Below are 25,595 nucleotides of genomic sequence, written 5' to 3'. Positions count from 1 at the left end.
TATATTATATGGGCTCTATTATTGTAATGTGAAGATTAAATAAAATACAGAAGCATAAATCTATCCATCCATCCATCACCACATGATCAGAGCCAATTATTTTCCATTGTGAATGGAGAAACCTGGGTTCTTTATGCAAGAGCAGTGTTTACCAACCCTAAGCACTATAAATCATCAAGTCTGATGTGTGTGTCTGTAGTAAAATCAACAACGCATTGAGAATTGCCATTACTGAAATACAGTTCCTCTAATGGCGAATGTAGGTGTTGAAAGAAAATAGAAACCAGACAACAAAATAAATGCTATCTTACATTGATTGCTCGAGGAGACGTTTTATATGTCTTAAATAGTTTAATAAAAAAAAATACAGGTTAATAAACATCAAACATATATTGAAATGTAAGATTTTAACTGGAATTATATCTCTAGTAAGTCATGGAGACCCATGGCATAAGAATGGTTTATTTCCTAAGAATGAGCCAAACATCTGATTGTCCCTCTAATGAGCTGTGACAGGACTATAATGTTTTATTACAGAGTGACCTTGACTTGGACAAACTTCAGAAAGTATTAGGCAATTGAATATGCAATTGCAATTTCTGGGTTTCCAGTAAATATTATACGTAAAACGAGCATCCCCTCCTCTTTTAGCCTTACAAGGATATTTAACTGAGTGTTAGGGGATGATAAGTAAAGAATACTGACTGGTTTCCAATCAACTCGCATTACATATTATTTACAGAGACAACTGGTAAGATTAACCTTTTCACATAAGGCTCTTTTTTAGTTTAAATGTTTTAAAATGTTTAACAGTTTCTGCATTATGTTTTTATTCATTTGCACTTAGTATTTTTTTGTTTTTCTTAAAAAGTTTTAGTTTTCTCACATTTACTTCATTGATGCTTTCAAAATGAATTAAGTGGACTATAATTTGTTCCTTTAACAGTCCTTAAACATCAACTGAAGCATCCTTTTATTATTTCAATTCAGCTTCAAATGTTAAAAAATGCTTTTACATATAGAGTTTGGATAAAAATATTGGTTAACATTTTTTGTGTGTATATTTTTTTCAGCCTCTTCAACAAAAAGTCAAAATGAGTAAGTTGTTGTTCTTACCAGAATGATACAGCAGTTTCAGTGAACAACATTTTGAAATATCCTGTTGCAATTCTCTGCATTTCTAATGAAATAGGCTAGATAAACAATGAACATGCTTGTTTTTGTGTGTTTCTAGCCATTGCTTTTTTTTTTTTTTTTTTTACTTCAGAGTCAGACCAAACTGTAGCCCCATCCAATATGACGGCATCAACAAGCAATGCAGATGTCACAGCAAATTCCTTAAGGAAAATCAATATTTTCCTCCACTGTATAATATGTGTGTTTGGTATTGTTGGCAATGGACTGGTCATCTACATCACAGGCCTCAAAATGAAAAGCACTGTCAATGCCATTTGGTTTCTGAACCTGGCGGTAGCAGACTTCCTATTTTCATTCTTTCTGATATTCAATATAATTTATAAATACCGTGAGTTCGACTGGCCTTTTGGTGACTTTATGTGCTTCTTGAGCAGCCTGGTGACCGTGTTGAATATGTTTGCCAGCACCTTCCTGCTGACAGCGATCAGTTTGGACCGCTGCCTGTCCACCTGGGTGGTGGTGTGGGCCAGGACCAAACGAACAGTCATGAAAGCAAGGATAATTTGCCTGCTTATTTGGTTAGTGTCAGTCGCTTGCAGCCTGCCTTTAGTCATCTCTCGGAAAACGCTTTCCATTTCTGCACAACAAACAAAGTGCATAAAAGACATTCAGAAACTAGAAACATACAAGAGGCAGGTAGTGTACCGTTTTGTGGTGGGTTTTCTCCTCCCGTTTGTCATAATCTCCGCTTCGTATGTGGCGATCGGAGTACAAGTTAAGCACCTCCGGAAAAATTATAAACTAAAACCCTTCCGTATTATCCTGGCTGTAATCATGTCCTTCTTCTTCTGCTGGCTTTCCTTTTATGTTCACAAATTCATTGAAGCGTGGTTGCATGAAATGAATACGACAAACCCAGAGAGGGGGTATTAACATCAAGTGACATGGCATCTGACGCAATGGCATATCCGGTGGCACTTCCGGTCTTCATTGGCATGTGTCACTTAAAAGGTGTGACACGTGCCAGTGGATAGTGACATGTGTCAGTGGATAGTGACATGTGTCAGTGGATAGTGCCAGTGGATCACGCCAAACTGCCTAGTTTATACAAACCAGCGTGGCGGACCATACGGGGCTTAGCTCATTTACAATTATTTCTCTCGCCAAAGGTTTTGAGGGAAAACGGAGGAGGAAAAACAGCGCATAAGGCAAGAGAAGCTGTTATACCTTTTATTTTACGTTATTTTACCGTGCACTTGCATAAACACTGCATCCGTAGGGGCTGCCATTGTTGTTTCGCGGGCTATGTGACGTCAGAGCGCGGAACTAGGAGCACATAGATCTAGTACGAGTTCACGGGTGGGAAGTCACGGGTTTGACTGCCGTTCCAGTGCACTTTCACGGGTAGAAGGTTGGAAAAAGACGGGTTACGGGTTGCCTGGAACGTGGCATGAACCCTCATCCGAATACCGCATTAACAGGCGCGTTTTTGAATGATGCTACAAGCACGCCGGTAGGTGCCAGTATAAGTAGGCTAAGTGTATATTGGTCAGCACAAGATAAACCTTACGAAAATTAACTGGCACATGTCACAAGTTTTACTGGCATGTGCCACTATCCACTGGCATATTGTATTGTATGCTGTGCCACCTCCAGTAGCCTATAGTGACACATGCTGCTGGCTGTCCATTATGTAGATGGTGTGACATACGCACCTAAAGGCAGAATGACATTTAATTAATTACGTTGCTTTCATACATGGGATTTTTTTATATCCATTAATTTTTACATCAACCATTAGGTTACGGCTTATGTTTAAAACTGTGGCCTGTTATATGTATTTATATTTACTTTTTTTAGTTTTGACAGTGTATTTAACTACATATTATAAATATGTATTTTTTTTATAATAATCTTTCTAATTAAAGTGGTACCAACCAGCAGGAGTATGTCATATGTGCCACCACAAATTGACACTATACCACTATACCAATAACAGTCAGGTATTTTATATAATTTTAAATTAGCATGAGAGAAAATGCCACAAACCATTAAAAAGTGACACTTACCATTGTGAAATGAATTGTGAAAACTGGCACCATTCAAGAAGTGTGCTGCCTTGACAATAGCTCTTATACTGCAGAGTAATGTAGGTGTGTAGATACTGCAGAAACTGGATATTACAATGTGGCTACTAGCTACAGAAAGTCAAATCTTTTTACAAAGCATGTGGGTATCTCCAGAAGGAATGCATGTTCACATTGTTAAAAATGCATTTGTCTAATTACATAATTCCATAAAATTATTTGTGAAATATTAAAACCATAGATGAGAACTACTTACCACATATTAAATTATATCTATATTTCAAATGAATTTGTGGTTATTGTAGAGTAATCCCCACAGTTAAGTCATGAACTGAAGTCATGAAAAAATGTATAAACCTTTTTCAGTAAGCAAAGAAAGAAAGGAGGCTCAACAAATGTGTAAGTTAAAGCAATGGATTTTTTTTTTTTATAAGATAGATGCATTAGCATACTTCAAGTCAGTAAAACTTAACATTTAAAAAAAATCAAGTGATTGATCATGTCTAAATATTTATTCAAATGCAAAACTTTAAAATAAGTAATCGGTTAAGACCGGTAGCTAGGAGCAACTAGACTAGATACATGTATAGCCATATAAACCATGGCATTACAAATGAAAATTATTTTTCTGGACAAAATATTTGCCTCTTCGCATTGGAATCTATAAACCTTTTCTCTATTTAACCTTAAATGCTGCACTAATTGTAATATATATATATATATATATATATATATATGAGAAATATTTTCTGTAAAATACAGAACATTTAATTAAAAATAGTTACACCTAAGGTGTACAGAAACATTGCCCACCAAGAAATATGAAATGTGACCCATAAGTAAGGAATACCTGAGGGTTAAATACAAGAAAAACAGATTAATGTTGCCTCTCCATCACTCTAGAATAAAATGATAATGTAGCTAAATGTCGTCAACAGAGTGATTAATGCAACATATGCTGTAATGTTTACCAGTTAAATTTCTGCAATTATAGTGAAGCTGTCCTCTATTTTGCTTAAGCCCATTCAAATACATTGACAGGACAGCGCTGGTTTGGTTGGAAGAATGTTACAAAATTTGAAAGCTGAGACTTTGTTTCGTCAAAGCAGGGTTGCCCGTTTGGCCTGAGGTTTACTTGGGCAGAGTGAGAGCGAGACAGAGCCTGAGAGTTGGCAAACCTGTGGCGCCCCCGGTGAAAAAAATACTATAGTAATTTATAGTAAATACTATAGTGTTTTTGAACCATACTATAGTAAATTGTTGTATACTGTATATATTATAGTATTTACAACAATTTGTTAATGAATGCTACAGCATACTGTAGTATTAACTATAGTGAACTGATAAACTGTAATAAATACTGTAGTATACTTTAGTTTTTACAACAGTTAACTGTAGTGTATTGTAGTATAATATACCCTATAGTCGTAGAAAACTTAGTACAGTATTGGGTAAAGTAATTTGTTTACATTACTATAGTTGTTATATTACCACAGCAACTATAGAATTACCACAACAAATTAATTCAAGTACTTTACTATAGTACTATGGTTCAAAAACACTATAGTATTTACTATAGTATTTTTTCCACAAAGCTGACGTTTGAAAAAATATGACCGACTTTAATACGTTTAATTGGATAAAAAAAAAAAAAAAAAAACGTCTCTTTTTCGCTATTTATTTAGGATTTTGAGCAATTACGTCAGTATAGCTGCTCAACTCATCTGTCAGTCACTCCTGCAGGCGTCACAACATACGGCGACATGGTCCGTGAGACCGCGACACAGTGTTAGTGTTTCGCGACAATGTCAGTGGCACATGCCACTATCCACTGACACATGCCACTATCCACTGGCACATGCCACACCTTTTAAGTGACACATGCCAATGAAGACTGGAAGTGCCACCGGATGTGCCACTGCGTCAGATGCCATGTCTCTTGATGTTAATACTGCTGCTGCAAACCCATCGGACGAGCTGACCAGCTTCAAGTATGTTTTCAACCAGATAGGGCTCTTTATAATCAGTCTTGCCTACTTGAACAGCTGCCTGAATCCCTTCTTGTACATATTTATGTGTGAAGATTTTCAGAAAAAGCTCAAGCAATCTTTAGTGATGGTGTTCGAGAGTGCATTCGCAGAGGAACACCTGGCTTTCCTCCTCACAACATTCCCAATCCAAACGCAAATCTCATTCGCAGAGTGGAACAGGAATAGAAATGAAATGACCCAATCTTTGACACTTGAGGCTTAAATGAAACATTCAAATAATATTTACATTTATTAATCAATAAACTATTTTTTAACATAATAAATTAAAGGCAACATTTATTAAATATTAATAACTACACAGTAAAAATAATTTAGTGATTTAGTTATTTCAAACTTTTTTTTTTTTTTTTTTGTGGACATAACGTCTCGGTTACAAAGGTAACCCTCGTTCCCTGAAGGAGGGAACGGAGACGTACGTCGGACAGACCGACGAATAGGAATTTCGCTAGAGAGGCCAATCTACTTCGAGTGTAACTACAACGAGCCAATGCACATTGGCATGCAATCATATGCATCAGCTGCTCGCCTCGCAGCGCAGGTATATAACGAGCAGCAGGTGCGTTGCATCTTCAGGTTTTCGCTGAGGAGCCGAACCGGATAGGCGGCAGCATCAGCGGGGTACAGCGACTGTGGCGACAGGACGTACGTCCCTTCAGGGAACGAGGGTTACCTTTGTAACCGAGACGTTCCCATTCAGTCGGTCACGTTCGACGTACGTCGGACAGACCGACGAATAGGAATCCCTACCAAAGCGCCACAGGGGCTGCCCCCTTCCAGCGCTCTGTTGTAAGCCACCTGAACCCCCTTGCCTACGGACGGTGGGACAGGGCTAACACAGAGAGTGTCGATCACTGCTGTTCCCCAAAACCCATTCAGTGAGACTATAGGATAACGCTGGGAAAGCGTACCCTTCCGGTGGGAAGGAACGCTGCGGAAGCCACATCCTTCCCCGAAGGAGTTATGTGGAGAAGTACATATGGACTAACCCATAGGCTGTACTACATATGGAAGAACTGGGGTGACTCCAACTCAATGAGAGGTGGGTTCTCCCAGAGGGAAAGACACAGGCTTTGTTTAGGAGCAACCGTGGAACTAGACATATGGGATCCCAGTAGGGTCACACATATGGTACCCAGCCTAACCCCGGTTCTCAAGGATACAACGGAGTATAGGCCTAGCGCCAGAAGCTCCACCACGTCGGCTGCCGAAGGGAGATCGGAGGACTCAACAGGGTCTGCCTTGTAGGGACTCTCTGGAGAAAAAGCGCATGTAAGCGCAGCAAGCCGACACTAAGCCGGGGCCTCTCCGTGCCTCTGACCTGAGGTGAGAACACGGGAGGAGACCGGCTTGACACGAAGGCTATAGAATCTAGCGAACGTGTTAGGTGTCGCCCAGCCCGCAGCTCTACAGATGTCTGTTAGCGAGGCACCACGAGCCAGCGCCCAGGAAGATGCAATGCCTCTCGTGGAGTGCGCATGCAACCTGAGCGGGCAGGGCATGCCCTGAGCTTGGTAAGCCAGGGCGATGGCATCCACTATCCAGTGGGCCATCCTCTGCTTGGAGACAGCCTTTCCCTTCTGCTGGCCTCCGTAACAGACAAAGAGCTGGTCTGAGGTCCTGGAGCTTTGAGTTCTGTCTACGTACAGTCGCAAAGCGCGAACTGGACAAAGCAAAGCCAGGGCTGGGTCTGCCTCCTCCGGGGGCAGCGCTTGCAGGCTCACTACCTGGTCCCTGAAGGGAGTGGTAGGAACCTTGGGCACACAGCCAGGCCGGGGTCCCAGTACCACGTGGCCGTCGCCCGGCCCGAACTCTAGGCACGATTCGTCGACTGAAAAAGACTGGCCTCCATCAAGAGGGTAGGGGACCTGCAATGCAACCAGCAGCAAAGTCTTCATAACAGAATCTTTAAGTCTGCTGATTGCAAGGGCTCAAAGGGAGCAATCTGAAGTGCTCTCAGCACCAGAGCAAGGTCCCAAGAGGGTATGGAGGGAGGACGAGGAGGATTCAACCGCCTCGCCCCCCTAAGGAACCTGACGACCAGGTCGTGTTGACTAACAGACTTGCCATCTATGTGGTCATGATATGCGGAGATAGCAGCAGTATGGACTTTGAGGGTGGAGGGGGACAGCCTACGCTCCAACCCCTGCTGCAAGAAGGAAAGCACGACACCGATCGAGCATCTTCGGGGGTCCTCTCGACGAGAAGAACACCACTCGACGAACAGGTTCCACTTCAAGGCGTAAGCCCGTCTCGTAGACGGTGCCGAAGTGATGGTGTTAAGTACCTCAGGGGGTAAGTCACCTAGAACCTCCGCGTCCCGTCCAGGGACCAGACATGGAGTTTCCAGAGGTCTGGACGCGGGTGCCAGAGAGTGCCCCGTCTCTGAGAAAGAAGGTCCTTCCTCAGAGGAATGGGCCAGGGAGGGGCTGTCGCGAGGAGTGAGAGTTCTGGGAACCAGGTCTGGTTGGGCCAATAGGGCGCAACTAGCAGGACCTGCTCCTCGTCCTCCCTGACTTTGCACAGGGTCTGTGCAAGTAGGCTCACTGGGGAAAACGCATATTTGCGAAGGCCCCGGGGCCAGCTGTGCGCCAGTGCGTCTGTTCCGAGTGTTCCCCCGGACAGGGAGTAAAACAACCGGCAATGGGAGGTTTCTGGTGAGGCAAACAGGTCTACCTGAGCCTCTCCGAACTCTCTCCAAATCAGCTGGACCACCTCGGGGTGGAGTCGCCACTCTCCTGGCCACGCAGCTCGTGATAGCTCGATGGGGGGCGAGTTGCGACACGCGACAGGAGCGTAGACCACCTTGACGGTTGATGTACGCAACGGTCGCAGTGTTGTCCGTACGGACCAGTACATGCTTGCCCCGTAGCGGCCCTTTGAGGCGGCTCAGGGCAAGGCGTACCGCTAGCAACTCGAGGCAGTTGATGTGCCAATGCAGATGGGGGCCCGTCCACACCCCTGACACTGCATGCCCGTTGTACGTGGCACCCCAGCCTGTGGCAGAGGCATCCGTGAATACCACAGCATGCCGGGACACCTGCTCTAGGGGTACTACAGCCCGAAGAAACAAGGGGTCCGACCATGGGCTGAAGGTTTGGCGGCACTCCTGAGTGATTGGCACCCGGAACGTGCCGCGTTGCTCCACGGCCGGGTCCCGAGATGGGCGTAGCCAGTGTTGAAGCGGTCTCACATGAAGCAGACCGAGCAGGGTTACTGCCGCTGCGGCTGTCATATGCCCCAGGAGCCTCTGAAAAAAATTTCAGTGGAACCGCTGTCCTGCCGTTGAACATATTCAGGCAGTTCAACACCGACTGAGCACGTTCCTCTGTGAGGCGTGCTATCTGTTCGACCGAATCCAACTCCATACCGAGAAAAGAGATCCTCTGCACCGGGGAGAGTTTGCTCTTTTCCCAGTTGACCTGAAGACCCAACTGGCTGAGGTGTCTGAGCACCAGATCCCTGTGTTCGCACAACTGATCCCGGGACTGTGCCAGAATGAGCCAGTCGTCGAGATAGTTGAGGATGCGAACACCCTGTTCTCTCATGGGAACAAGGGCTCCCTCCACGACCTTCGTGAAGACGCGGGGAGACAGGGCCAGCCCGAAGGGTAGGACTCTGTACTGATATGCTCGACCTTCGAACGCAAAACGCAGGAATGGCCTGTGTTGCGGAAGAATCGAAACATGAAAGTAACTCGCAGATTCAAAGATTCAAAACTCGCAGATCCAGGATCGGTCGTAACCCACCGCTTTTCTTGGGTACAATGAAGTAGGGACTGTAGAACCCTGACCTCATATCGGCTGGAGGGACCGGCTCTATCGTGTCCTTCGCCAGTAGGACTGCGATCTCCGCCCGCAAGACACGGGCATCGACAGCCTTCACTGCAGTGAGGTGGATGCCCCTGAACTTGGGGGGGACGCCGGGCGAACTGAATCGCATAGCCGAGCCCGATGGTCCGAATGAGCCAGCGAGACGGACTGGGGAGCGCTAACCAGGCTCGCAGAGACCGTACAAGTGGGATCAAAGGGACCGCAGGCGTACCCACAGTGAGGCAGCGAGGTGGAACACAGGGACGCAGCTCGGGAGGCTCTCTCTGGGAGGCAGCCCGAAGCGGGGTCAGAGTGTGCTGTGCAACACCTACCTGGTTCCACGGTTGGGCAGGGGGCGCAGGAGAGGCTTTGCTGCCTTCTCGACTGCACGCTGCTGCCCTCTGGCGAAGGAAGAGGGGGATGAGAGTGGTGAGGCTTTTCTCCTCCTACTGCTCTCCGAGCCCTCTTCAGACCCAGAGATGGAGGAACTGCTCTCTTTTTGAAAATTTGGGTACCGCTGGCTGTTGGACCAACAGGAGAACAGAAACAAACCCAACAAACAGGATTTACCACCCGGCCCTCCTCCGGGGGGGGGGCAGCCCCCACCCATCTCTGGGTCACCCGTCTCAGGGGTGATTTTTCACTAACCACTTAAACAGTAGCAGAGACGGGAGGCGTCATCTTCCTGCAGCGGACACAGTAGAGCAGACTGGGCCGGAGTGTTTTTTTTTGCAGGGGACGACACCCTTGGCAACGAGCAGACTGAGGGCCCACGAGGAACTCAATGGTTTGTCGGGGGAGGCTCCCCGGTCTGCCACTAACTGAGGAGAACTGCTGGGCTCAGTCCCCAACAGTGTCACCGAAAAGGCCACCTTGTGAGATGGGAGTGTCGAGAAAGCGTTTAGCTTGACGACCTCTTGCACCTCAGCAAGGTAAAAGCCAGTGGGGTGCTTCTGGACCACTGAGGTGGACATCGTCTGGCCGAAGGCCTGCGCCTTGACTTTGATCACGGTTAGTCAACAAGCGCAGCTCAACCCTGGCTCAGAACTACCCTCATGCATAAAGAGTGCCTTGGCCTCACATGCAGGGTGGGTGTGGTCTGTGAACAGCCACCCCACCCATAAGGGTGGTGAGAGAGTAAAAACTTATGCAGATTTTGGCACTTTTGGCGTTCCATATTTATGGCACCGATATAGCTCCATACTGCCAAGTTTTTCATGCACATCCGGAACACCCGGGAAAGCATGGCTGTAAACTCCGAATCTGAGTCAGCATAAGCACACACCATTACAGTGGGCAGCGTCACCCTCATTTCCAGAGCATAACAGCCCTCTCTCCGATGCTGCAATCGCTAGGTTCCCCTATGAAAAGGACCAGCAATCCAATCCAGAAGCTGCACAGCATGTAATGCGCTAGAGAGGGAGGGGCCCTAGGGGGTTGGTTCCCCGAAGGAACCCCTCAACCTCAAGTCACCCAAGCCATTTCACCAAAGTAGACCTCTTCTTGTGCACCAGAGAGGGCGCTACAATGGAGATTAGACAAGGAGACCGCGCATCTAGAGCGCCGAGCGAGCGCTGGGTTGCCCTGACAACCCGCGCTGCAGCCCGACGGCTCGACTGCACACGACACGCAGAGGAGCGAGAGGTTTGCTCTCGCTGATCTCCGCGGTCTCCCAGAGTGTCGGACAGACCCGCGGCTGTGCTTTTACACACACAAGCGGCAGCTGGCCAACAACAGAGGGGACTCAAGCTTCCCGGAGAAAGAAGAGTCACGACCGGCGTGTCGACGTGATCATGTTCTCATACGAAAACATGAACCACCCACAAACATCGTTTCAGCACGCGCCCAGACATGTGAAACAGTGATCGTGGCCGTCAGTGAGGACAGGAAACGACCGCATCCAGAAACACACAAATAGAATGTCATCTTTAAAAAGACGCAAGCTCTACTTGTGTAAGCTCTTTTAGGGACTTTACTCTTTTAGAGTGCTGAAGCACGCAGGGGAACGGCCGCCGCAACACAGACAGGGATTGTGTGCAGCCTGTTGTGTGCTCTTTCTCTCTTTGAAGGCGCTCACTCTTATCAGCCGTAAAAACGGCTTTCAGCGCTCGAAGCGCACCGTACCGGCCGTGAGAACAGCCTTCTGACGCTGTCAAAACAGCTATTTGCTCTATAATGGCAAACGAAACAAAAAACAGAAAATAAAGAGAGGACTTCGACCCCGCTGCTGTGCTGTTCGCCCGAAGTTCGCCCGAAAAAAGAGAAGTTCAATCAAAAAGCTTGACTCGTCTTCTAGCAGACACTTGCTTGCAGAGAACAGGAACAAACACCGTTCGGCTCCGAAGCGAAAAGCTGAAGATGCAACGCACCTGCTGCTCGTTATATACCCGCGCTGCGAGGCGAGCAGCTGATGCATATGATTGCATGCCAATGTGCATTGGCTCGTTGTAGTTACACTCGAAGTAGATTGGCCTCTCTAGCGAGATTCCTATTCGTCGGTCTGTCCGACTGAATGGAAACCACATTTTTATAGATTGTCCAGACAACAAGAAAAAGTAAGATTTTTTTTTTGTCCTCAACTAGGCTAAAAGTTGAATGAACAAGTATAATTGTTGTTTCAACTTGAAAACGCAGGTTGAAACAACTGCACTATATTTTCTGCGGGCTTTAACTTCCATGTATCACCATCACCATGTATTCCAGGTCTCCGTCCAGTCTGTTTCCTGTCCTCGTGGTGATGATTAGGCAACAGACACCTTCACCTCCTCTGGAAAGTTCATTGTAATTAATAATGGTTTAAAACCAATCCGATCAAATTATTATCTGAATTAGATGAATTGTTGCAGTTTTTGCACAGTATATCCACTTGTGGTTTTTAGAATGACGGCACATTTCAGCAATTCTTGCTAATGAAATATCTTTCATTGCTAATGAAATATCTTGATAAACAATTAACATGTAGCCTACACTTGTCTTTGTGTGTTTCTAGTCATTAATGTTTCATTTTTACTTCAGACCAAACATAACCTACTATTTTTGTCACTTCAGTTTAATCAGTGAAACATAATTGTATGATCCAATTCACATTGGCACTGTTATCCAAAACACTTAAGATATATACATTTTTATCAGTTCATACAATTAAATTGAATTCTAGCACCATGAGCTACATGAACATTCTGTGGCAGGAAAGACTCTGCGATGACACATCTGTAATCATTTCATCAATTCTGCTGAAGGCCAATTATCAGTGCAGCAAATCAATGTAGTGTCAGGGTTTGCTGTCTGTTACCAACAATCTGTCAGCAAGACTAAGAAGACATACCAAGATCAAGACTCGGCTTGTCCCAGTGCATTAACAGCTCAAAAATGGGTAAGAACTGAATATGTTTTATTCACATGACATATTTTTTAAACACCTCTCAGGATGTAGTAAATGCAAAACTGTTTAAGATACAGTCAATGCACTGTGCCTGCTTAAACCAATCAAATCATAATATAATATAATATAATATACATTAATAACATTTTAATAACATTTAAACTATTCTATGGAAATGTATCTCATCATGAATACATTTGCCACAATTTAAAAATGTAATATATATTTAAAAAAAAAACTATATATATATATATATATATATATATATATACACACAGTTGCAAGAAAAAGTATGTGAACCACTTGCAGAATCTGTGAAAATGTGAATAATTTTAACAAAATAAAGGAATACAAAATGCATGTTATTTTTTATTTAGTACTCTCCTGAGTAAGATAATTTACATAAAAGATGTTTACATATAATCCACAAGACAAAAAAATAGATGAATTTATTAAAATAACCCTATTCATAAGTATGTGAACCACTGATTCTTAATACTGTGTGTGGATACCTGGATGATCTACGACTGTTTTTTTTGTTGTGTGATGGTTCTTCATGAGTCTCTTGTTTGTTCTGAACAGTTAAACTGAGCTCTGTTCTTCAGAAAAATCCTCCAGGTCCTGCAGATTCTTCAGTTTTCCACCATCTTTTGCATATTTGAACCCTTTACAACAGTGACTGAATGATTTTGAGATCCGTCTTTTCACACTGAGGACAATTGAGGGACTCAAACACAACTATTAAAAAAGGTTCAAACACTCACTGATGCTCCAGAAGGAAACACGATGCGTTGAGAATCGGGGGGTGAAAACTTTTGAATAGGATGAAGATCTCCAAATTTTTCTTATTTTGTTTAAATATACATTTTTTTCATTTAGTACTGCCCTTCGGAAGCAACAGAAGATACTTTCATGTTTCCCGGAAGACAAATTAAATACAATTTACCTTGATCTTCAAATTCCAAATATTTTCACCCCCCATCTATTAATTCATCATGTTTCCTTCTGGAGCATCAGTGAATGTTTGAACCTTTTTTATTAGTTGTGTTTGAGTCCCTCAGTTGTCCTCAGTGTGAAAAGACGGATCTCAAAATCATTCAGTCACTGCTGTAAAGGGTTCAAATATGCAAAAGATGGTGGAAAACTGAATAATCTGCAGGACCTGGAGAATTTTTCTGAAGAACAGAGCTCAGTTTAACTGCTCAGAACAAACAAGGGACTCATGAGCAACCATCACAAAACAAACAAACAGTCGTAGATCATCCAGGTAACCACACACAGTATTAAGAATCAATAGTTCACATACTTATGAATAGGGTTATTTCAATGAATACAGCTATTTTTTTTTGTTGGTCTTATGTAAACATCTTTTATGTAAAATATCTTACTCAGGAGAGTACTAAATAAAAAACAACATGAAAATAAATGAAATAAAAAAGTACTAAAAAGTACTAAAGTACTAAATAAAAAACAACATGCATTTTGTATTATCTCCTTTATTTTGTTAAAATTATTCACATTTTCACAGATTCTGCAAGTGGTTCACATACTTTTTCTTGCAACTGTATATATATATATATATATATATATATATATATATATAAACCAAAATTATTCAGACGTTTTTGATATTTTTGCTATATTTTTACTAGTGGGTGCAGGACACTATAGTTCATTTATGTAAGTGAGGATAGCAAAATAAAGTAAACTGTGACATATTATACCCAAAAATTCTTCATACAGTGTACTACCAGTAAAATTTATAAAAACCAAAAAATATTCAGACGCTTTGACCTGACCATGTTTTGTTTAAGTGTTAACTGACATAATTAAGATTAATATTTTCTCACACAGTTTAACTCTGAGATCTTGTCATATTTTATTACAATTTTTTTTTAAACTATAGTGAGTAAACTGAAGTAATGAATGAAATGTAGGTGTCTGAATAAATTTTAGTTTGACTCTATGTATATATATATATATATATACGTTATCTCACAGAAGTGAGTACACCCCTCACATTTTTGTAAATATTTTATTATATCTTTTCATGTGACAACATTGAAGAAATGACACTTTGCTACAATGTAAAGTAGTGAGTGTACAGCTTGTATAACAGTGTCAATTTGCTGTCCCCTCAAAATAACTCAACACACAGCCATTAATGTCTAAACCGCTGGCCACAAAAGTGAGTACACCCCTAAGTGAGAATGTCCCAATTGGGCCCAAAGTGTCAATATTTTGTGTGGCCACCATTATTTTCCAGCACTGCCTTAACCCTCTTGGGCATGGAGTTCACCAGAGCTTCACAGGTTGCCACTGGAGTCCTCTTCCACTTCTCCATGACAACATCACGGAGCTGGTGGATGTTAGAGACCTTGCACTCCTCCACCTTCCATTTGAGGATGCCCCACAGATGCTCAATAGGGTTTAGGTCTGGAGACATGTTTGGCCAGTCCATCACCTTTACCCTCAGCTTCTTTAGCAAGGCAGTGGTCATCTTGGAGGTGTGTTTGGGGTCGTTATCATATTGGAATACTGCCCTGCGGCCCAGTCTCCGAAGGGAGGGGATCATGCTCTGCTTCAGTATGTCACAGTACATGTTGGCATTCATGGTTCTCTCAATGAACTGTAGCTCCCCAGTGCCGGCAGCACTCATGCAGCCCCAGACCATGACACTCCCACCACCATGCTTGGCTGTAGGCAAGACACACTTGTCTTTGTACTCCTCACCTGGTTGCCACCACACGCTTGACACCATCTGAACCAAATAAGTTTATCTTGGTCTCATCAGACCACAGACAGACATGGTTTCTTAGTCTGCTTGTCTTCAGCAAACTGTTTGCGGGCTTTCTTGTGCATCATCTTTAGAAGAGGCTTCCTTCTGGGACGACAGCCATGCAGACCAATTTGATACAGTGTGCGGCGTATGGTCTGAGCACTGACAGGCTGACCCCCCCACCCCTTCAACCTCTGCAGCAATGCTGGCAGCACTCATACGTCTATTTCCCAAACACAACCTCTGGATATGACGCTGAGCACATGCATTCAACTTCTTTGGTCAACCATGGCGAGGCCTGTTCTGAGTGGAATCTGTCCTGTTAAACCGCTGTATGGTCTTGGCCACCGTGCTGAAGCTCAGTTTCAGAGTCTTGGCAATCTTCTTATAGCCTACGCCATCTTTATGTAGAGCAACAATTCTTTTTTTCAGATCCTCAGAGAGTTCTTTGCCATTAGGTGCCATGTTGAACTTCCAGTGACCAGTATGAGAGAGTGAAAGCAATAACACCAAATTTTTTACACACCTGCTCCCCATTCACACCTGAGACCTTGTAACACTAACGAGTCACATGACACCGGTAAGAGAAAATGGCTAATTGGGCCCAAATTGGACATTTTCACTTAGGGGTGTACTCACTTTTGTGACCAGCGGTTTAGACATTAATGGCTGTGTGTTGAGTTATTTTGAGGGGAAAGCAACTTTACACTGTTATACAAGCTGTACACTCACTACTTTACATTGTAGCAAAGTGTCATTTCTTCAGTGTTGTCACATGAAAAGATATAGTAAAATTTTTACAAAAATGTGAGGGGTGTACTCACTTCAGTGAGATACTGTATATAGACCAATTCACACAGCACCAACAGATGGCAACAGACACTTTGTCAGGTGGTTTTGTCGGATCAGTGTGTTACCCCTGTCTATTGCTGTCTCTGTGCTTGTTTTCACCAATTGAACATACAGTTAATCGGAATTAGAATGTTTGATAAGTGACGTGCTGTAATCTGGTGACTGTCGCCGTTGGTCTGTGTCTGTCAGTGCAGTGTGAATTGGCCTTTTCCACCATTACACTGCAAAAGCATTCAAGAGAAAGTTCACCCTAAAATGGAAATTAAGTCATTATTTACTCACCCTGGTTTTGTTCTAATGCTGTATGCCCTTCTTTCTTTTTCAGACCACAAAAGGAGAATTTTCAAAAAATGTCCACCTCGAGCTCGTCCATATAATGGCATCAATATATGCGACCAGCATCAAGCTTTTAAAAAACACACAAAAGTATCAGAATTATCCTGTGCAAAGTGTTCAGGGGTATACCATGTCATTTGGTGAAATGACAGTCAGAATGACATTTGACAGATGTGAACACGATCATTTTTTGTTGCAATGAACACAACAGATATATTTACCTGAGAGAAAAAAAAGTACATGGATTGTATTTCATGTCGCATTTTAGTTAATCTTGATTTCTCACAACTTATGTGCTTTATCTGGGCGAGTTGGAGTAAACTGTGGCGCTAATAGAGTCTCACGAACACACAGTCGAGCATGGAAGACCAACAGCCAAGGTCAGGATTTTCATTAAAATAATACTATAAATTTGTATAGGAATGTACTGCACGTGTCGCATGGGATCATTCTGTGATACTTTTGTGTCTTTTTTAAAAAGCTTGATGCTGGTCGCTATTTACTGTCATTATGGATGAGCGCGAGTGGGACATTGTTTTTTTTTTTTTTTATTCTCCTTTTGTGATCCAAAAAAGTCATTTTGTTGATGTTTCAGAATCAGAGGTGGGTAGAGTATCCAAAAACTGTAGGCTACTCAAGTAATGTACAAGTACACTGTAAAAAATATTCCGTAGTTTTTACAAAATAATTTTGGCAGCTGTGGTTGCCAGAATAATTTTGTAAAAAATACAGAAAAACTGTAAACACATTTACAGAACAAACTGTCAATTTTACAGTATAAAACTGTAATTTACAAACAAGAAAATTTGAATGTAAACCAGTAAATTCAACAATGCACACTACTACTAAAATCTGTTTTGTACCTTTAACATATACTGACAACCACCATAATAATTCAGGTGGTAAAAGAGAAAGCCACATGAAGAATCAGAGTTCATCACAAGTAGCTTTTCCACTGGCTGAAGTATGTACTAATATAAAGAGGGTGCAAAGTGTCATTCACGCAAACGCAAAACACCATCATGGTAACCCACAACACTTACATAATGCAATAAACATTCATTAAACAACAGAAGATGTAACATAAAACCCTAATGTACATAACTGATAACAAAAACTATTAAGAAACATGATTTTTTAAACAAAATACTTTCAAATGTGGAGTGTCACACAGGGAATTGTGGGAATATCAGTTTACAGTTTTTGACTGTAAATTATACATTGATTTGTTCTTTTTTACTTCTAAAAATTGTAAAATTTACAGCATTTTACTGTGAAAATTACATAAAATGTCTGGTAAGAGCTTTTACAGTTTTTCCCTGTATATAGTACTGGAACTTACTGTTAACCTATTTACAATTTTTTTCCGTAGCGTTTTTACAATATTTTACTGTTAAAATCACATTCATTTTTTACAGTGTAGAAATATTTACTCAAATTAAAAGTGAAAGTAATAATCGTAATAGTTACTTGAGTAAGAGTAAAAAAGTATTCAATGAAAAAACTACTCAAGTAGCTAGTTAGCCTACTACTTACTTTGTAACTATATATATATACGCCTATAATGTGTGTGTGTGTATGTATACAACAATACAATAGCATGTTATTTTTTAGATATTTAAATTATTATCATAATTACATATCTTTGTAACAAACACAGAAGAGATAAGCATTATTTCTGGCAATTGTAGCCCAAATATCATTGCATGTCCTTGTATAATAATAACATAGGGGAGAGCGGGACACAACCTAACGCTTTTTGACTTTTTTCAGTTTGTGTAAATCTACTTAGGGTTCAGAGAATTTCTTTTGTTCCACATTAATTTCACACGTCTGGTACAAATATGTGGCTTTGTTTCATTGACACAGTGTATACTTTTTTCTTTATTTTTTTCTGGAAAAAAATTTACTTTTGCTATTGTTAAATAAATGTTCAGGTATATCTTCCAAAGATTTTTTTAATTTTGGCGCATTTTTTTTATATATATTGTCGATATGGCAACTAGTAAATACACTAAGTTTCTTCATGCTAGTGTGTGTGTAAGTATTTAAACCACGTGTGTTACAACTAACCCCGCGTTAGTTTGTGCCCCGCGCTCCCCTATACAGCTAACCGCTGAACATCTGAACACACAATGATCAAATACACATTAAAGGATCTTCTTCCGTCTGTTCTCCAAAATGTAATCAAATGTATGTTTCTGCTGGCGCCGGCGCCACCACTGCGCAAACGCGTGTGTTCATTTCATACTCTCTGAACAATGGTAGCTTATTTAATGTGTAAATTAAGATATTTATGTCCATAAAAACGGTAAAGAAATGCTACATACTTTGTTATCGTGGCGTAATAATCTGTTTGGTTGTAAAATGTCGGCTATTATTGGCTGTATTTGAAATCAAATGAAATCTGTGGAATTGCTCACAAACAGCATATACGCAGTTCATCTGATCTTCATCGCTGACAAACAATAACGACAGACTTTGCTCAGTCGTTACAGAATGACCAAAACAGCATTTCAGATGCCGTCCCATCGCAAAGTCACAACAGTCTTTTTTGATGCGCATCATGGAATAGCATATTCGGCTATGTTTCCATCCACACGTTTATGCTCATTTTGGGATATCGCATTAAAAAACGCTGGATGGAAACGCCAAGATGCGCATAATTCTAAAAATGCGCATAAAAAAAAAAAAAAAAAAAAAAAAAACTTATGTGCTCAACTGAGTAGGATAATTTTTTTATGCGACACAGCGCACTAGATAAATTCCTTGATGCGCACCAAAAAAGACGTGACTTTTCGATGGCATGGCATGACCGATCTCGTTGCACAGCATCTAAAATGCTGTTTTGGTCATTCTGTAATGCCTGAGCAAAGTCTGTCGTTAAAGTGGTTTGGTATAATTCTCTCCCTGAAGCGCCTCACACGATTGCATTCACAAATGCAAGATAACATGACAGCATTTAGTATTGTGTTTCTGCGCGCTCTGAGGCACAAATAATTTATTATATGAAAATTATTATCTTCACAGCACGTCAGTTATGCGGTGATGCGCTATGAAATTATTGCGGGTACGGTGTACATTTTAGGACTTCCTCACACCTCAGTCATACAACAAAAAGGCGTCATGCCTCAGACTAAAAGGCTTCTGTTATCGGACAAAACGGCATCGCGCCTCAGACTGAAAGTCTTAAGGTCTCAGGAAAAACGACGTCAGGTGTCAGGTCTCGTACAATTAGGCATCGAACGAAACAGCCTCAGACCAAAAGGCTTCGGACGAAAAAGGCATCGGATGAAACGGACTCAGACAAAAAGGCATCAGACTAAAAGGCATCAGATTTTTTTTTTTTTTTTTTGTACAGCCTAACTTTCTATTTGCTTTTATCCCATCATAATGCCGTCCTTCAGTTGTCTTTTTCTTTACTGTTACTATTCCCAAATTTATGTAAGATGTGTGTGCGTGCATGTTAATTATGTAGAATCTATCTGTTGATTGTATTCATGTAGGCTATTTATAAGAAAAGAAAAGAACAGAAAAAAACATGCCGATTTTCACATTGGTCTGCAGAAAAACAGCAACGGGCTGTGTTCAAAATTCCCTATTCTGTCACTAGAGGGCAGCACAATATTATACATTATACTGTAGGAATTCCCTTATCACGCATGCGCGAGTTATACTTGTTCAGACTTGTTCAGACAGCAGCGTGCAGAAGCCGAGTTATATGGAGTTCCTTGGCTTTATTCCTTAAAAATCTGCTTTTCCTTGTGTGGTATTGCTGTGCGTTGATAACTCCAAAGCACGTTGATGTGCATAGCCACACAATAAATATTAGATCAACCACATTCACTCTGGAGTAGCTGCAGTTCTTTCTGACCGAAGAATTAGGCCAGTGTCCCAACCATTTAACTGCACACAGAATATCTCACAAGTTGGTCCTTCGAGCCGGATCGGGACATCAGATGCGCTATGGCTACATCCAGAGATTACTACGAGGGAGAACAAGTGCCAGATCCTCGTCCAAGTCGTACTCGGCGGGTGCCCACCTACTTGGAGGATTATGTGCTTGATTATCCACCTCCAAGGCATGATCATCCTTCACCAGCAGATGGCATTCAAGGAATATCTCTTGCAAGCCAGGACCCTTATAGGGGCTGTATTACTCCTGCTCACAGGGACAGAGATTTTGAAAGTGTAAAGCTGCATCACTTGGAGGCCCGGTGGAAAGAGTTAAGCAGTGAGATGAAAGAACTTCAAATCAGAATGGACAGTGCTAGACAGGCATCCTTTCCATCTAGATCTCCTGTTTATGGACAATACCAGAGTCTTTCTCACCTTGAACTGAGTAACACTGCATTAGAGCCGCCTGTGACTGTAACCTCATCCCCACGCTATGAGGAATCACTCTATCACAAGCCCCCTCAGCAGCACACTGCAAAAAAATGCTGTTCTTAGAATTTTTGTCTTGTTTCCAGTCCAAATATCTAAAAATTCTTAGATCAAGAAGCATTTTCTTGACAAGTAAAAATTATTTTCTTGTTTTTAGGAAAAATAAGTCAAAATTAAGTGAGTTTTTCCTTAAAACAAGCAAAATAATCCGCCGATGGGGTAAGCAAAATAATCTTAATCCAAACTGAAAACAAGATTATATAGCTTATTTTTGATTTGAAATAAGATTATTTTGCTTACCCAATTTGGCAGATTATTTTGCTTGTTTTAAGAAAAAACTCACTTAATTTGGACTTATTTTTCCTGAAAACAAGAAAATAATTTTTACTTGTGAAGAAAATGCTTCTTGATTTAAGAACTTTAAGATATTTTGACTAGAAACAAGACAAAAACTCTAAATAAGAACAGCATTTTTTGCAGTGCAGCAATCACAACCAAGCATGCAGCCACCCAATATAGCTCGTGTATCTTCCCTGCCAGGGCCACAGCCTCAGAGACCATTTGCTGAACTGCGACGGTCAGATTCATGGCCCCCCACAGCTGCTCAGCCTGTTCAGCCTGCCTATCCTCTGGTACAGCCACAGCATCAGCTATCTCCGATGCAGTCTGCACCAGCCCGCAAGCAGCCACTGCATCAATCAGCTGCTGTACAGCCTGCGCATTCTTATGTTCAACCCCAACGTCAACCAGTTGCTGTACAATCTGTGCCAGCCTCACTGCAGCCACAGTACCCGCAGATGGTGCCAGCTCCAGTTCAGCTTGTGCCAGCGCAACCAGCGATGTATCCCCAACGCCCTTATCTACCACTATCTCTGCCTCCACCTCCTTGGCCTGGACCACAACCACAGACTTATTATCCTGTCAACTCTGTGATGCCTGGACTGATAGAAATGGCCATTGCTTCATCCTATAGTATACCCAAACTAAAGCTGGCAGTCTTCTCCTCAGGGAAAGAGAGTGATTTCCTTATGCTTAAGAAAGGACTGGACAGCATCCTTGGCCCACACAGACATTTAACTGAGGACTATAAATATCAAGTGCTCTTGGATCATCTACATCTTCCTGCTGCTTACCAGGTTGCTAAAAGGTATGTCAACAGCCCATTTCCTTACACCAGTGCTATGCAGGCTCTCGAACAGAGATACGGTCAACCCAGACAGTTAATTCAGAGCGAGCTGAGAGCTATCCTCAATGCACCAGCTATTTAACCAGGTGATGCACAAGGGTTTGAGGACTTTGCGGCAGCTGTTAACACGCTGGTGGGCATGTTGAACACAATGGATGGTCCCTCTAGGTATGAACTGCAGTGTGGCTCTCACGTTGACACTCTACTGACCAATTTGCCTGTCAGCTACAGAGACTCATTCATAGAATACTGTCTCAACCAGCACATTATTGTGAGTGGTAGTTCCAGGACCTACACATTGCCAGAATTTGCAGAGTGGTTGGAAAGGAAGTCTCAGGCCATTCAGATATCTTGACGTGTAACAGGTCCAGTGCATACAGAACCCTTTCGGCGAGAGCAGAAACCTGTTTCTCATCCCAAAGCTAAGGCTGCAACAATTCTCACAGGCAGTGAAGAACCTAAAGCCATCAATTTGCCCTTCAGCTCCCTCACAATCACTAAAATGGCAGCTACAGCTAGAAAGCAGGATCGCTTTAAGCCCTTCTGTCCATACTGCAACAACCATGAACACTACCTCAATGCATGTGCAGCTTTTTGCAAGTTGAACCACATTCAAAGAGGAAGCTGGATTAAGGAGCACAATAAATGCTGGAGGTGTGGACGAGGTCACAAACAAGACAGCTGCACGCTCAAGAAAACTTGCTCTACCTGTGGAGGACACCACCTACCTGTTCTACATGAAGTTGCAGTTACTGCGGAAAACCAAAGCATACTCACATTGAGCACAACCACTTCTCAGGTTTACTTGGACCAGGCCAGTCATTCAGGCAGAGTGATGCTGAAAGTTGTCCCAGTAAGACTTCGCAGTGGTAAAAGGTTCCTGGACACCCATGCAGTGTTAGACGATGGGTCTGAAAGAACGATCATCTTGCCAGCAGCAGTCAAACATCTGGGCTTGAAAGGATCTGAGGAAACTTTGACTCTTCGAACAATAAGGCACGAACTTGTTCAGCTAAGAGGAACCACAGTCTCCTTCGAGGTATCTGCTCTGTCACACCTAAATGTTAAACACCAGATTCAGAACGCATTCACAGCCGCAGATCTCAATCTTGCTGAGCAGTCTTGTCCTGCGGACGCACTGAAGAGGAGATATGGACACTTCAGGGCAATTCCATTACCAGTATTCAATAAAGTGCAGCCTTTGCTACTCATAGGATCAGATTATCCACAGCTGATCACACCAAACTGCCCAATCCGTATGGGTCCGCTTGGTAGCCCTATAGTGGTACACACACTTCTTGGCTGGACAGTTCAAGGGCCAACAACCTTTCTCCAGCAACCTGCAAACGTGAGCTCATGCCTCCACATGACATTCCTTTCTCCTACACAAGAGTTACATCAACATGTTGAGCGGTTGTGGCAGCTTGACATACTGCCACCAAGAAATGAGAAAGAAATAGTCCGCTCCAGACAAGATTAAGCTGCACTTGCCATGTTGGAGGAGAAAACGGTACGTGTTACAGTTGATGGTACAACCCGATATGCTACCCCACTACTTCATAAGCAAGACACGGCTAAACTCCAGGCACTACCCACTGCTGTCATGGCTCTTTTAAGAGCTACAGAATGTCGCCTCACTAATAATCCTGACCTGGCAAACGTGTATAACAAAGAGATACACAAACTTGAGGAGGCTGGTTACGCAGTACGAATAACTAACCCAGAAGCAGCCCATTCCAGTGACTCATGGTACGTTCCTCACCACATTGTACTCCACAATGACAAAGCCCGGGTGGTCTTTAATTGCTCTTTCACCTATAAGCAAATGAACCTAAATGATAATCTACTACCTGGTCCCACTCTCGGTCCACCACTGTTGGGAGTCTTACTCAGGTTCAGAGAGCATGTTGTTGCCATAAGTGGAGACATACGAGCCATGTTTCACCAGATCAGACTGCTACCTGAAGACCAGCCACTGCTCCGCTTTCTCTGGAGAGACATGGAAAGAGATCGCACCCCAGACATCTATGAATGGCGAGTGTTACCATTTGGGACAACTTGTAGTCCATGCTGCGCTACATATGCGCTCCAGAGACATGTCAGAGACAACAGCGTGGGCAATGAAGATGTAGTTGAGTCTGTCCAGCAGTCTTTCTATGTGGACAATTGCTTACAGTCCCTTCAATCTCAGCATCATGCTAAGCAACTTATTAACAAAATGAGAGCATTATTAGCGGCTGGTGGTTTCGACATAAGGCAGTGGGCTAGTAATGTTCCTGATGTGATTGCACATCTACCCGCTGAAGCCAAATCAGTGGGCTGTGAGCGGTGGCTTTCTGCAAACAAAACTGACCCGCAAGAGTCGACCCTCGGCCTAGTGTGGCACTGTTCCCAGGACACTTTAGGCTATAAGCACAGGCCTGTGTCAACAATTGGGGAAAGCTCAATGACCCACTCGGATACATCATCCCTTTTACCACCAGGGCCAAAATCATGGTACAAACACTATGGAAGAGGGTTGGAGGTTGGGATGAACCACTACCAGCTGACCTCTTCTCAGAATGGCATGCTTGGGAAGAAGAGCTTCCTAATTTACAGAGAATAATACTGCCTAGGTGTTACACACTAACATGAAACAACACCTCTTCCATTATCGATATGCATGACTTCTGTGATGCCTCGGAGAAGGCATATGGCTCTGTAGCTTATTTACGGGTGGAAACAGGTGATGATATCCAAGTTGCATTCATCATGGCGAGGTCAAAGGTGGCACCCAAAAAGCAACTCTCCATGCCACGCCTTGAACTCTGTGCAGCATCATCTGGAGCTCAGCTTGCCAAAACACTTAACTCTGAACTTAGACTTAACATCAGACAGACAGTCATGTGGTCAGACTCAACAACCGTATTACATTGGATACAGTCTGAGTCATGCAATTACAAAGTGTTCGTGGGCACGCGAGTCGCAGAGATCCAAGACCTTGTGGGGCATGATAATTGGAAATACGTGGACTCTGATAACAATCCTGCTGACGACATCACCCGGGGTAAGACCCTCATAGATCTGTCCCAGCCTTGCAGATGGAATCAAGGTCCAACATTTCGACACCAATCTCCAGACCACTGGCCAATGCACCCTTCAGTGCCAATTGAAGATTCAGAAGAACTCCGTAAATCATCATTTTCTAATGTAAATGACTGCAAATCTTGGGACGACCTCATCATGACCACATATCAGTCTATGCATGGGACGGTAGCCCCCCCTTTGTCCGCCACAGAATGCATAGAGACTGAAACTGCTGTACTTAGATGTGCACAGAATGAAAGTTTCCCTGATGAAGTGCACACCCTTAAAGCCAGTAAACCTGTGCATTCAAGTAGCCGATTGAAGTCTCTTGCTCCAGCATTAGACCCTGATCTTGGTCTGATTAGAGTTGGTGGTAGATTACGCAAAGCTGCAATCTTGCCAGAGGATGCGCTTCACCCTATTGTACTGGCACCAGAACACCCCATAACAAAACTGTTAATTCAAGACTTTGATAACCGCCTAATGCACGCCGGTCCTGAAAGAGTATTTGCAGAGTTAAGACA

The 25,595-nt window shown here is 42.8% G+C and overlaps 2 protein-coding genes across 3 annotated transcripts in view; both read left to right on the top strand.

The window, feature by feature from the left end:
- Positions 1-27: 27 nt before the first annotated feature.
- LOC127496320 (chemerin-like receptor 1) lies at positions 28-3,080 on the top strand. Its single transcript, XM_051864219.1, has 3 exons — positions 28-751; positions 1,074-1,098; positions 1,268-3,080. Exons 2-3 carry the CDS (start codon positions 1,095-1,097, stop codon positions 2,068-2,070), a joined length of 807 nt encoding a protein of 268 aa, XP_051720179.1. The 5' UTR covers positions 28-751; positions 1,074-1,094; the 3' UTR covers positions 2,071-3,080.
- Positions 3,081-7,393: 4,313 nt separating this feature from the next.
- LOC127496312 (C3a anaphylatoxin chemotactic receptor-like) overlaps positions 7,394-25,595 on the top strand; it is a 154,368-nt gene continuing 136,166 nt past the window's right edge. The window contains exon 1 of one of the 2 annotated variants that reach the window (XM_051864209.1): positions 7,394-12,457. In XM_051864209.1, the coding sequence (XP_051720169.1) occupies positions 12,454-12,457 (4 nt within the window). In that variant the 5' untranslated portion in view covers positions 7,394-12,453. The remainder of the gene's footprint in view (positions 12,458-25,595) is intronic. The other variant, XM_051864208.1, reaches the window with a different exon arrangement.

The sequence above is a fragment of the Ctenopharyngodon idella genome, chromosome 15 (assembly GCF_019924925.1).
Source record: "Ctenopharyngodon idella isolate HZGC_01 chromosome 15, HZGC01, whole genome shotgun sequence".
Lineage (NCBI taxonomy): Eukaryota > Metazoa > Chordata > Actinopteri > Cypriniformes > Xenocyprididae > Ctenopharyngodon > Ctenopharyngodon idella.
The sequence above is the reverse complement of the archived record's forward strand: the minus strand, read 5'-3'. Positions and strand labels throughout refer to the sequence as shown.